This window comes from Sinocyclocheilus anshuiensis, unplaced genomic scaffold (genome assembly GCF_001515605.1).
Source record: "Sinocyclocheilus anshuiensis isolate Anshui unplaced genomic scaffold, SAMN03320099.WGS_v1.1 scaffold117, whole genome shotgun sequence".
NCBI lineage: Eukaryota > Metazoa > Chordata > Actinopteri > Cypriniformes > Cyprinidae > Sinocyclocheilus > Sinocyclocheilus anshuiensis.
This window is the reverse complement of record NW_015536624.1, coordinates 2,049,927-2,063,395: the sequence shown is the minus strand read 5'-3', so window position 1 is coordinate 2,063,395 and position 13,469 is coordinate 2,049,927. Positions and strand designations below refer to the sequence as shown.

The following is a 13,469-nucleotide window of genomic DNA, read 5'->3' as shown; positions in this document are numbered from 1 at the left end:
AAAAATCTAATAACGTGAAAACTAATTTTTCATACTTAGTTTATAATTTATTGTCACTAAAACTATTATAACTTTTCTGAACACATTTAACTTTTGTTTCACAGAAAAAAATTGCACAGTCCTTAAGGACTCTACCCTATATGCTTGATGGAGATCTCTTGATTTTATTTATTTAACGGTTGACACAAACTGAAAACTTTTCCATTTAATTGTTTTCATTGAAATCTTACACCATTTGTGTTGATGTGTAGAAAAAAAAAAAAAGGACCCGTATATTTATCTCTAAGCCGCCCCACCAACCTTCTCTCTCTCTCTGTCTGCACACACACACTCTCTCTCTCACACACACACACACACACACACCCCTCACTCTCGCGGCGCCACAGCCTCCTTCCGTTCCTCTCGTGCGGCTGCACGGACACTGACTCGGATCGTTGGAGTACTTCTGCTTTCACCGGAAATGTGGCATACAGCCGATTTGGATTCATCCCGCAGGTAGTTTATCCCCCTTCCAGTGTGACTTTCGCCCGCTCTCGGCAGTCCTCCGGGCTGGTCCGTGTCGGCAGTGAGCAGCAGATATTTGAGTTTGGATGTTACTGTGATTGTGTCTATGCCCAAATGACTGAGAGAGGAACCACCGGGAGACGCTGCTCTCCGTCCCGCGCCTGTACGGCGACCGTCGGGTAAAGTTTGAACGGCGCAGAGATGATGGTGGTTCATCTTCCGTGAGGTTTGCAAATTCTTAAAATTTACAGCGAGGAAAACACCATCTTCTCCTGACCAAAGGCGACCTCTTTCTGGGATTACTCATTTACTGGATTTATTCGTAAAACATGAAGACTTTAATTGTTGAGGGTAAGTCACGGAAATTATTTAAAAAAAGTTATATTTGTTGAATTCGTTGTTGTTTTTTATTATACATAGTTTAACTGCCGCATCTATACACAACGCGCATCCCCAAATGTCTGTCACGGACGTGAAAGGTGTTATGTGCTTGATTCCCGGTACATATTGCAAATATTGAATCGGTTTGGTCATATATTGGTCATATATTCACAACTCTCCCTAAAAACGATAATTTCATACTGCCGTACACTTCGCGACGCGAACGCGACGCTTCGTTTATAACGCGTTCTAGTTTGAGGCGTCGCAAAAGGACAGTGTCCAGCTGAAAACAGTCTGTCAGGAAGAATCACAATTGCTTTGGCTTGGCACGAGCTTAAACGCGTTTCTCAACTCGTTAATGCGCGTTCCTGAAGGGTTGCGCCAGCTTGAGTATCTGTGTAGGTTTACGCAGGGTAGTTTGCTCACGGTCGAGGTTGGTTAGTAGTTTCCTACCGGAGACGAGACTCTTCCCGTTGTTGATGCAGTGAGAAAATTGAAGCAAATTGTTTTACATTTTAAATATGCGTCTCATTGTAGACACTAATCATGAGGTTTCAGATATACCCTGTGTTTTGTCAAGTAGTTGAAGTCGATCTGAGTTGTATCATCTGCGGTCCTGTCTAGGCTACTTATTTGCATATGGTGTTTGTGGGAGTGGCCATTGGCTTTTACACCTGCATATGTAATTACGAAGACCTGGACAATGAATGGCAGCTTATAAGGATTGTAAATAGTTGTTGTTGTTGGTTATTGATAGTTGCGCGTACAGTTCTGTTTATGCTGTTTTGCGTTCAGTCTTGGCGTTTGATTTGATTTATTCTTATATAATGATCAAATGTGAAATATATTTGAGCATTTTTTTTCCTACAGTACCAGTATCTGAAGAAAAGGACGCTGATCTTACATCAACAGCGTTTTCCTCATCTGCATCCTATAGTAAAATGCAAGTGTGAAGGATGAAAAAGTTGTTTGAATTTTTATAAAAAATATTAATTGATAGCATTTGTGTGTGCATTCTTATAAAGGAGAATTAACATAATATTGACGAATATGCTGACTTTAGTCATTAGAATTGAGCATATGTAACTAAAAGAGTATGTTCAGCTTATAATATATCTGAAATGTACATGAATATCTTACTGCAAAAAAAAACTAAAACAATTTTCAGTGTAATATTCTGTAGGTTTCCCTGGTATTTATTGATAAATAAGTCAAGTAAGACGTTATTCTATCAAGTTTTATCATAAGAATTCAGTCTCACATTTGGTTAGCGTTCTACATCAGGTTAATTGAGAAAGACGCTGTCCATGGTGCTGAAATCAAGAACATAAAGACTGAGAGCCGAGTTCAGCTTCCTGTTTTGCTGTTTTCAACCCAAAGAGGACAGCAGAGCTTTATTAGGGCACTGTAGAAAATGGTTGAAACACATTTGTACTGCATTATCCCTGGTCTAATTAGGATTTAACAAAGCATTGACAATGTTTGTTTTGCTTGCACCTGTGAGCTCGTGAGCAGCTCTAACTAAAGATCACATCGCAAGATCACACGAAGCGTTGGGAGGTGCTGAAAAGCAGCAGAGCTCCACCCTATACAGCAGTGACTAAATCCGTAAAGCTCTAAGGATGGAAGCAGCTCACTGCACAACTCTCATTCAGCAAGCGCAATGCATTCTAGATGCTTTCTTTGCCACAATGCAAAAGGTATTGCAGGAATTCAAGTGACAAAAAACAAAAAAAGGTTATGCAGTGTTTCACGAATGACCATCTTGTGCCTCTCCTCATGGTGTGCTTTCTCACAGGAGTTGTGATGTTGTTTAGGATGCCAGATGGACTTGTCCTCCTCACTGTTTGGACCCATTGGTTATCTGTGGCCCCTCCCGCCTCGCTCTGCTAACCTGATTGAAGTGAAAACACATTAAATATTCCATCATAGTGAGACGTAGAGCGTTAAGGATGAGAAAGAGGGGTAGTCTAGTCGTGCAGGTGGATTTGCTGGGGGTTGAGAGAGGGAAGGAGAGGAGGAGAAGAAAATGAATAAGGCATCTTAATTTCCGTACTGTGTTGTGTGGAGGTATTGATATTTGGATGATAAATGACGTGTGTTTTTGTTTTTGCTGTGAATCCTGTAATTAAAGCTAGAGCAAGACTGTGTTGTCAAGCTCTGAAATAAAGACAAAAGCTGCATAAACCATCTGACTTATGCACTAAGAAGTCTGGAGTCATAAACAGAATGATATATTTATCGACTGGAAAATCTTCCCATCTGCTAAAACTCACACTTTTCATTTGCAATTGCTTTCACATTCAATTATGGCTTCTTTAAGTGTAACCAACCAGGTTTGACATCATTAATGCCAATGCTATTGGTGCAAGTTTGAGGAATGTGCATCTATTGTGTTGTGATCTTACTATACACTGTCAGTAGCAGATTATATAAATCAACACCTAATACAAAAGCAGAAACCTGGTGAACTTGGTTGTCTATAGAAAGTGAGTTCCGAAGCATTTCTGTTAGAAGGCATTGTTAATAGAGAGATGTGTGTGTTTAAAGCTTGTAGCTATTGGGTCTGCAGTTCTGTTTGTGTCTTGAGTCAATGTCTGAAGAGGGTTTTTCTCCAAGAGGTTTCAGAAAGGCAGCTGTAAAGATTCCATTTCCTTCCAGTCAGTCGAAAAACACATTAAAAGTGCTGAAAATATTCCAGCCTGCAGCTCTCCAACACGGAGAGCAAATTCATTGTGGTGAGGTTTTAGTATAAAGCTTTGTCTTATTACTTTCCCTCAGACTGTCACTCTCAACAAGACCCTCTTCAGAACCATTCATATTTGCACAGACAGCAAACAAGCCATTTCCACTCGAGTCTCCTATTATCAGCCAAATGATGTGGATGATCAGAATACATGGCAGAGAGCAGCAGACTCACAGAGTGGCTCTGTTGGAGGCAGGCTCATTCTGCTGAGAGGTCTCTCTGATACAGAGCTTCATCTGCTACTCGCAGGTGTGGAAAAAAGGGTATCAGCTGTTATGAAGTCGCATGGGTTGACGTAGGATGAATCAGACTAGCTGTGGTCTGGATAGTGCTGGGATTTCAAAGATCATGGTAGGACTTGCTGATATTTTTCCAATTGTGTGCAATGACGTGTGCAGTCTGTTTGTTGAGAGGTTTAATGTTGAGAGCGTCACTGTCAACAAATCAAGTCTGCACTGGATTTTCAAGTGTTATTTTTTCCTGTATTGTAGTTTGAGTTATTTTTTTAAATGATGTTTTGTTTTTCATTCACTTGAAGTTATTTGTCATTTAATTTAATTCCAAATATTTTGTTTAATTTTTATTTAATTTAATTTAACAGAATTTCAATAACATTTACATTTTAAAATCTATAAAAAAATGTAAAATAGGAAAATAATCAGTTGCTACTATGTGTGTATAAATATGTAAATCAGTTAATATATTATTTGTATAAAATATATTTAATTTAATTATTTGTTTACATATTTTATGTTTTTATGTTCTCTCTCCATGTAAAATAGTAAAATAATCATTATTACAAAGAAAATACACATTATATTTAATTATATGTTTTTTTCAAGAGAGTTTGCAAGGCAACAAATTAGTTCTTGTACAGAAAGCAGCTGAATTTTCCTGCTGTGTATTTTGGGAGAGTGAAGTTATCAAGGTCAGTGGTATTTCCATGTTTCTGCCAAATAGCATTCTGAGTGACAGCTGACCTCAAACTGACTGCTAAATATTGCATTTAACGTGTAGAAACAACTGAAGCAAGATGTATCCAGGTAGAATCAAGAATAATTCACGATGGCATTATTCAGTTTACTTTGAATTGCTGTATGTAAACAAAATCAAATCAGCCTCTTGGCTTTTGACAGCAATATAAAGGTGGCCATTATTAGAGAGATCATGTCTAATTATTATCGCTCCTGTAAGTATGAACCACGATGCTCAGAGTCAGTTGTTGAGATGGCTGCATTATCAACAATCAACAAGACAGGAAAAGCTGCACCTTATTGAATAGATGGGAAGCATGAATGAGTCATTGAGGATTTAAAGGATGGAGAGTAAACTGATTGCATTCATGCAGAACAATAACAGCTATAAGAAGAAATAATAATATGCTAATATCAACAAACATAAAACCCAGATGTATATATGCATTTCACTTTTCTTTCCTGAGGGAAAGAAAGTACCTTCTCCCACAAGTCTTTCATTAGTAAGATGATTTTTCCTCCTGTCTGAGATTTTTAAGAAAAATACCACAGTAATCTCAAATGTGCAAGTTTCTCAAAATGAGATCCGATTTATATGAGATTTCAACAGGAACTCAACTTGTACTTGTACTGAGGATTTTAAGAGGGACATTTCTGATAATGTACTTTTCTAAATATGTTACTTAAGTCTCATGAGCTATGAAAGAGAACCCCAGAGCAATTTTTGTGTGGGTTTGTCCTTGACACATTATGTAATTGTATGGATTCCAGAATGATGGAAACACATTGAAAAAAAAAAAAGAAGGATACCGAAAATACCAGCTTTCTGTATCTTGTGGGCTTCAAACTGTCAAAGCTGTATGTGGCTAATGCTGTGTTATGCAACATTTGCGGATTCAGTTTGGCCCTAAACAATTTATAAATAATTCCATTGCGCATAGTGTGAAAAGTATTGCAGGCATGGTGTGAGACTCAATAGATGCTCATCAAATCCCACTAAATGAACTGAATCCACTGCAATAGCTTCATTTATTCAGGTAATCTCACATACTATTGCATCAGACGAGCTCTGTGTTCAGCAGAATGACCAAACCACATCAATCGAGTGACCTTTACAGATACAGTTTAATGATGCTTCACAATCTTTCGGCGACATGGGATGTGTTGTGTATGGCAGAATGAAGATATTGTTAAATTTGAAGTTATTCTTAGCAAAATAAGCTTAGAAGTCATGCTTAAATGTATGAAATGGTGTTACCGGCTGCTATAACTTCTCACTCGTGGCAGCATTTGACTATTAAAATGCTTTGAGCTATAGCATGGAATGAAACTAGAGCAACTTTCAATTTGAAATTGGGGAGAAATTAAATCTTTGAGGACTGGCATGATGGTGTTGGGCTGTTATGTTACTGTACATTTTATATAAATTCATTCTGCATTTTTTAATACCATAGTTCCAAATGTTATTATTCTGTGTAAAAATTTTATATTTCTTACTCTAGGAAAGTGTGGTATGACAAAAATCATAGTATATATGCAGAACACGCGCACACACACACACACACACACACACACACACACACACACACACACACACACACACACACACACACACACACACACACACACACACACAGACATACATACATACATATGTATGTATGTATGTCTGTGTGTGTGTGTGTGTGATACTCTCGCTGCTCGTGTGATATCGCTTATCATATGATATAAATATGAGACAAAAACTCATACAGGAGCATTTTTGCCCCAATATCTTGAATTTTAGGGCATAACTGCATTTATGGAGTTCATATTTGTCATATCATTATATCATATTTGTCAACAGTCAACTATATGAAATGTAAGATGACGTACAGGTCTGGGGGCGGGGCCAGTGCGTTAACTGCGTTAAAATATTTTAATCGCGGTGTTATTTTTTCATAACTAATCAAGTTAAACTGACAGCCCTAATATATATATATATATATATATATATTAGACTTGTGCCGGTATTCGATAATGCGATACATCACGGTAATGAATATGCACGATATTGTTATCGTGGGCACTTCTAAATACCGTGAATAATTATATATTACAAATTATTCAGAATTTTGAATGCATTTTAAGAATACTTTTCTCATCAACTGGTCAAAATGCACAACACCGCTGTATGCTGCGTGAAAGACGCGTGCACACTCAGATGTAAATAAGCCGGACGAGAAGCACATGGCGGAACATGTGAGAGACGCTCTGGATGAAAGCGCACTTTCACTCTCTGACAGCAGATGGCGCTAAACTGCAGAAATAATAATAATAATAATAATAATAATAATAATAATAATAATAATAATAATAATAATAATAATAATAATAATAATAATAATAATAATAATAATAATAATAATAATAATAATAATAATAATAATAATAATAATAATAATAATAATAATAATAATAATAATAATAATAATAATAATAATAATAATAATAATAATAATAATAATAATAATAATAATAATAATAATAATAATAATAATAATAATAATAATATATATATATATATTATTAACCACAGTATAAATGTCAAGGCAAAACTGGCACGTTTCCTCTCTTGCACGCTGTATACATCATACTGTCCAGCTCTATTCTACACAACGTTATACTTCTGTGTTAATTAGCCCTCCTCCCGGGCAGGTACGTTTGATCAAAAACTTTGTCTGCATTAAATTCTGTATAAACGATCATATGTAAATGTATTTCAGTGCCTGGGAGGAGGATCTAATTGCAGCGAACACGGCGCTTTGGAACTGGCAGCGTAATTGACAAGAGGTGGACATGCAGTAAAGCGTCCCTCTGAGGATTAGCTCCGACTCTATCTCCAGACAAACACCACCTTCTCCCTTTCAAAGCAAACACGAAAGCTTTAAGCTAACAAGTGAGCCCGAGCTCCTCTTTCAAGCCACGCTAGCCATTCTCTTTTCTAAGGCGAAGACTAATTAATGGTGATTCAGCTTCCTTTTTTTCTCATTACAATACTCGAATATGAATGCTACAGCTAGCAACCATTTTTAGCCGAAGACACGCCCATGGTAATGAAACATTTATCCTTTAATCTGGAGAGGAGAGGTCTCTGTGAGTAGCTGAATAGAGCTCGTGATGGATGAGCTGGTAAATAGTTAATTAGACAGAGCACAGGACGACCTTAAATTAGGTGCATGACTAGAGCCTTTGTCTGGACCATAAGTCAGTGTCGTCCCTCCTTTTCTCGCCCGTCTCACCATTTTTCTCTTTGCGTGTCTTTGTTTGGTCCTCTCAAGCCACCTTTACATTCTGTTTTTCTCTGCTCGCTGTCACTTTTTCGCTTGTGTTATCACTCGGGCAACCGTGATTCTTCAGACCTTTAACACCACAGATCCATTAGTGACAATCTTTTAGCATCTCTTTTAGAAATCAGCACAAATGGAGTGTGAATGCCACAAGGCTTTGGGTTTAGACTCTGACAGGAGGTCTTTATGATATAGATTTATTCTTCCAGTTTTAAGCTTTGTTGTTAAAGCAAATGGAATGAGAGAAAAGCAGTGTTTGCACATTTGTATTTTTCTGGTCAAAACAAAACTGACTTGGGAAGTAAGTAACCCAGTAGATAATGGGTGTAATGGAAATAATTAAACTAATCTCACAGTTTTGGAACCAACAGAGTTTTTACAACAGTGTTTAAATATGTTTTACAAACCTCACAAGAACATGTCATATGTTTTGTATATATATATATATATATATATATATATTAATTAATTATTTTTATTTTGGGGGTGAAATGTGACCTGGACATGTTTTCATAAGATTCAATGCGAATAATTAATCTGGACCTCAAGGGTGCGAGGGAGATAAGGCACCGTCAAACACAGTATCATTTTACCTTAGGCTATCCTTGCTAAAGAACTGACTCTTGTTTGGATCTGAGACTGGGATATGTTTCAAATTTACAGATAAACAAGCACACTTGAGATATCACACAAAACCGTAGCGTATCACACTGATATTGATTGTTTCTCTGTTACCTGATACTGTTGAATAAGACTGAGAATTTTATCAAATTTGGACAAAGGGTGCATGTAAGAACTGTGTTTATCTTTTTGCTTCTATGTTTCTGGCTTTAATGAGTATATCTCTGTAGGTGGGGAACAAACCATTCTCCAAAAGCTTCTTTGGAGAAACAGGCCTTATAAACAACAAAATACTTATTCTCTTTAACACAGCTTCTTAATAAAATTCAGAAGTGCAAGCGTTGCTCATCTTAGACATTTTTTTTTTTTCCTTTGAGAAAAGAAAAATCAATGAGTAAGAATCAGACAGATCGACAGAGAGAGAGACAGACGGATGGCTAGACAGAGAAACAAAGGCACAAAGCGAATGGTTGATATACCCATCGGAGAAAAAAAACACTGTAATAAAATGAAACAACAAAGTGTGAAACAGAATAGAAGACAAAAGATCTTGTTTTTCATCATAAGTATAGTTTAAAACAAGCAATGTATCTACATTAGGAGTCAGGCCTGGGTGGAAAAAAAAATATTTAGACCATCATTCGTCTGGTTGGAAAGGACCGAAGTGTGGCAGAAGAGAAAGCAACGTCTGACAGTGAGAAACTACATGGATGTTTCACTGCATCCGAGCAAATGACTTACACACGATTACAGGGATCTCCACCTTGATAGAACAAACGGCATTATTGCTATGGGTGATTTTTTCCCACACTGTGCACATAGTGACGGGTGTTTATGGGAGAGAATAAGGTGAACTCAATGCAGATGTTCTGGTGCATGATAATGGAGTTTTCTGGGCCATTCCAGATTTATCATAAGCTAGACATAAGCATTTATGTCTAGCAAAACATAAATGTCAAAATAAGTAATAACAAATAGTGAGAGAAAGTTTAACTACAGCTCTAAAATTTATAAAGAAAACCACAGTACTTTCAAAACTCACTGCCACAATTCCAGGTTGTTTTGGTTGTTTGTGCAGCCGGATGGTTGCTAGGGTATTATGGGTGGCTGCTATGTGCTTGTCATTGTGTTTTGGGAGGTTAACAGAGCTGTGGATTGATATATTTTGCATTGCTTTGTAGTAGGGCTGGGCGATATAGCTAAAAAATATATCAACGATATATGTTTCATATCGTTCGGTATCGATAATTATTGCCATTTTTTATAACCTTTTTTAAAACAGAGCAATATAATTTTTTTTTTTCAATTTAACCACTGTATTTTTAATTTGCCCACTTTATTAAGACAAACAACACATATATATATAGGCATATATATTATTTTTTTAACAGTCAATCACAAAATAAAATTTGAACAAATATCTCCTTTCTTATGTTTTATATGCAGATTAAATAAGTCTTAAGAAACTTTTGACTTGTTTCCCGAGGCCACAGGAGGGCACAATGAGCAAAATAATGCAGCGCATTAAACTGTCAGTTCAAATAACTGTCTATAAAAACGTGCATAACATCTAAATTAACGTATATAAAACAAATATAATTTTGTAAACTGCATACACAATTATGAACAAAACAGCATCATGTGTTTATGCATTGCTTAGCCTAATACAAAGAGCCAAATCGCCGATCACACAGATTGCATTTAAAAACAAATGAGACGCATTGAAATGAAATAAACCTTCACAAATTTGCGTTGCGTTTTCTAAACGTTAAAACTGTTTTAACTTTGCATGACTTTCTTTGCATCTCTTGCATGAGACGCGAGTGCAGCAGTCATATTTGTCCATCTAACAATGTTCTGAATATGCATTCTGTGTGAATGGCTTGGTTTCGGTTTTAACCTAATCAAGATCTTCTACGCATTGAGCTACTATATTTCTCTTAATATTTTGAACGAATAACACCGCAACGGCGCGTCTCATGGGCTAGACTAACAAAACATTAAAATGCAACGTCACTTACATCATCATCACCGCATCTCGCGCACCACTGATGATGCTCCCTGACGCACTCCTAACATTCGATTGTACCAATTTTGCATTCAAGTGCAAATGTTTATTTTAAATTCGACTAATATTAATGTTTTTATTCACAATCTCCTCATGACAGACAGGCACAGCACTCAGCACTGTTTGTGTGAGCTGTCTGCATCACTCATAGTACATGCCTATATCGTGCGCTATATCGAAACATTTTTATACCGTTATCGATGAAGGTGTACCATTGATAAATATCGATACCATTTTATCGCCCAGGCCTACTGTGTAGTTGTTAGGGTATTGTGGGTGGTTATTAGTGCTGCTGTTGTTAGGGTATTCAAGATGATTATTCGTGTAGGGTGTTCTGGGTGGTTGCTAAGTAGTTGTTAGGGTGTTTTGGGTTGTTGCTAAGATGTTGTTATGGAGGTTTGTGTCACTGATCTATAATATATAGATCAGTGGTTTGTGTAGATGATAGAGATGCTGTGTTGTTGTTAGCAGTGTTATGTGTTATTACAGTATTATGCTGTGTAGTTGTTAGGGTATTGTGAGTGATTATTAGTGTTACTATGCTGTTGCTAGTAGAGATGCACCGATCGACTTGCCAGGGACCGGAATTAGCCGATTTTCCCGAATGATCGACTCAGACCGGTGACCGGCCAGTCAGTCTGCCGATTCCGAGCCAGTCTGTTTTGACGTCACATTTATGGCGACTGATAGTGTATTTATGTTGTGCCAGATAAGGCTTGCGCAGCCTGAGTGAGTGTGTGAGAGAGACTCGTGCAGAAATCAAAACAAATGAGCGCAACAGCCCACACAGAAAGTTATACGCATACTCCGGTAGTAAAAAAAAAGACATTTAAAATATATGATTTAGGTACGCAACATTGCATGACCAATGTTTCAAAATGATTGCAATGTGCTTTTATACAAAAGTAGTTCAATAAACAATGTTAAAATTAATTGACTTACATTTCAGACACAATATTGACTGTTTTTGCTCAATTTCGCTGACGACTATAATTCCAATCAAAGCCGCAGCAGAACTGTTTTGTGCCTCCGAGCAACACAGCGGTGTTTCTTTACTGAACCAGGTTTTTGAACAAATCAAGTGAGTCAATGATTCAGTAAACCGTTCATAAACACAGTAGTCACTTGCCTCATTTTTGAATGAATCAGCCGTTTGAACGAATCTGTTGAATGAAGGACTAAATTACTCACTCATTCAAACAGTCATTTGCCGCCACCTAATGGTTTGGTTTCATATTTAAATCTATCATTGCATTTTTCACAACATTTCATATTTGTATGTTTAAAAAATATTTTAAATATTAATCTTATAAAATTCTTTATGCATTCGACATTTTGCAATGTAAATGCATTTATGGCACCTCAGCTTCATCAGTTTGTGTAAATACATCTAATGCAACTTCAGTTGCAGATTCTGTTTTCTGTAGTGGAAGATGGAATTTGTTGATACTAATTTCATTTGAATGGTAACAGCTCTACAGTTTCTTATTATTACACATTTAACAAGGCTAGTGAAAAAATGACAATTTAAGAAACAGTGGGAAATGACATCTGTTTTGTTATATACAGCAACTCCTTTTCAGTTAATTGTTATTTCTACCTCTTTTCTAGTCACAGAGCATTTTATTTGGAGAGTTGTTGAAGTGAGAGAACATCTGTAACTTTGTCCAGATTGGGGAAATTGTAATGTTTAATATTTTTTTTTTATTATGTAAATAATTTTTTTGCACTTAAAAAAAAGTATTGATTTTTTTGTGTGTACGCTGTCAATTATAGTTTTTAGAAAGAAAATCGGTTATCGGCAAAAATCGGTATCGGCAGGTCACACTTACAAAAAAATCGGAAATCGGAATCGGCCAAGAAAATTGCAGTCAGTGAATCTCTAGTTGCTAGGGTATTCATTGTGATTGTTTGTGTTGTTAGGGTGTTCTGTGTGGTTACTAAGTGGTGGTTAGGGTATTCTGGGTGATTGTTAGTGCTGCTATGCTGTTGCTAAGGTGTTCTGTGTGGTTGCTATGTAGTTGTTAGTGTATTCTTGGTGGTTGTTAGTCTTGCTATACTGTCGCTAGTGTGTTCGGGGTGGTTGTTAGGTACATGGTAGGGTGTTTTGGGAGGTTGCTAAGGGGTTGTTGTGGAGGTTTGTGTGCTTGATAGAGATATTGTGTGGTTGCTAGGTGTTGCTAAGTGGTTGTTAGGGTATTCTGGGTTATTGTTAGTGTTGTTTGGGTGGTTGAGCTGCTATGCTGTTGTTAGGATTCTCTGGGTATATGTTGCTATATTCAGGGTGGTTGTTAGTGTTGGTATGCTGTTGCTAGGGTGTTGTTTGTGGCTGCTAATTGATTGTTAGGGTGTTTTGGTTTTGGTTGCTAGGTGATTGTTATGGAATTTTTTTGTAGATGGTAGACAATGTTGTGTTGTTAGGGTATTCTTGCTGGTTGTTAGTCTTGCTATACTGTTGCTAGGGTGTTCTGGGGGGTTGCAAGGTAATTGTTAGGGTGTTTTGGGTGGTTGCTTAGGGGTTGTTGGTATGGACTTTGTGTAGATGATAGAGATGCTGTGTTGTTGCCAGGGTTTTGTGGTGGTTAGGGTATTCTGGGTGATTGGTAGTGTTGGTATGCTGTTGCTAGGGTGCTCTGGGTGTTCCCTAGGTAGATGTTGTTATATTCTGGGTGGTTGTTAATGTTGATGTAAAGGATTGTTAGGGTGTTTTGGGAGGATGATGGAGATGTTATGTTGGTATCCTGTTGCTAGGGTATTGTTGGTGGTTGCTAGGTGGTGGTTAGGGAATTCTGAGTGGCTGTCAGTGTTGCTGTGCTGTTGCTGGGATGTTTTGAGTGGTTGCTTTC

The 13,469-nt window shown here is 37.1% G+C and overlaps 1 protein-coding gene across 1 annotated transcript in view; it reads left to right on the top strand.

The window, feature by feature from the left end:
• The first annotated feature begins 382 nt into the window (after positions 1-382).
• The window catches only part of LOC107704387 (reticulon-4 receptor-like), a 93,503-nt gene continuing 80,416 nt past the window's right edge, over positions 383-13,469 (top strand). The window contains exon 1 of the mRNA XM_016507306.1: positions 383-855. Coding sequence (XP_016362792.1) covers positions 834-855 — 22 coding nt within the window. The 5' untranslated portion in view covers positions 383-833. The remainder of the gene's footprint in view (positions 856-13,469) is intronic.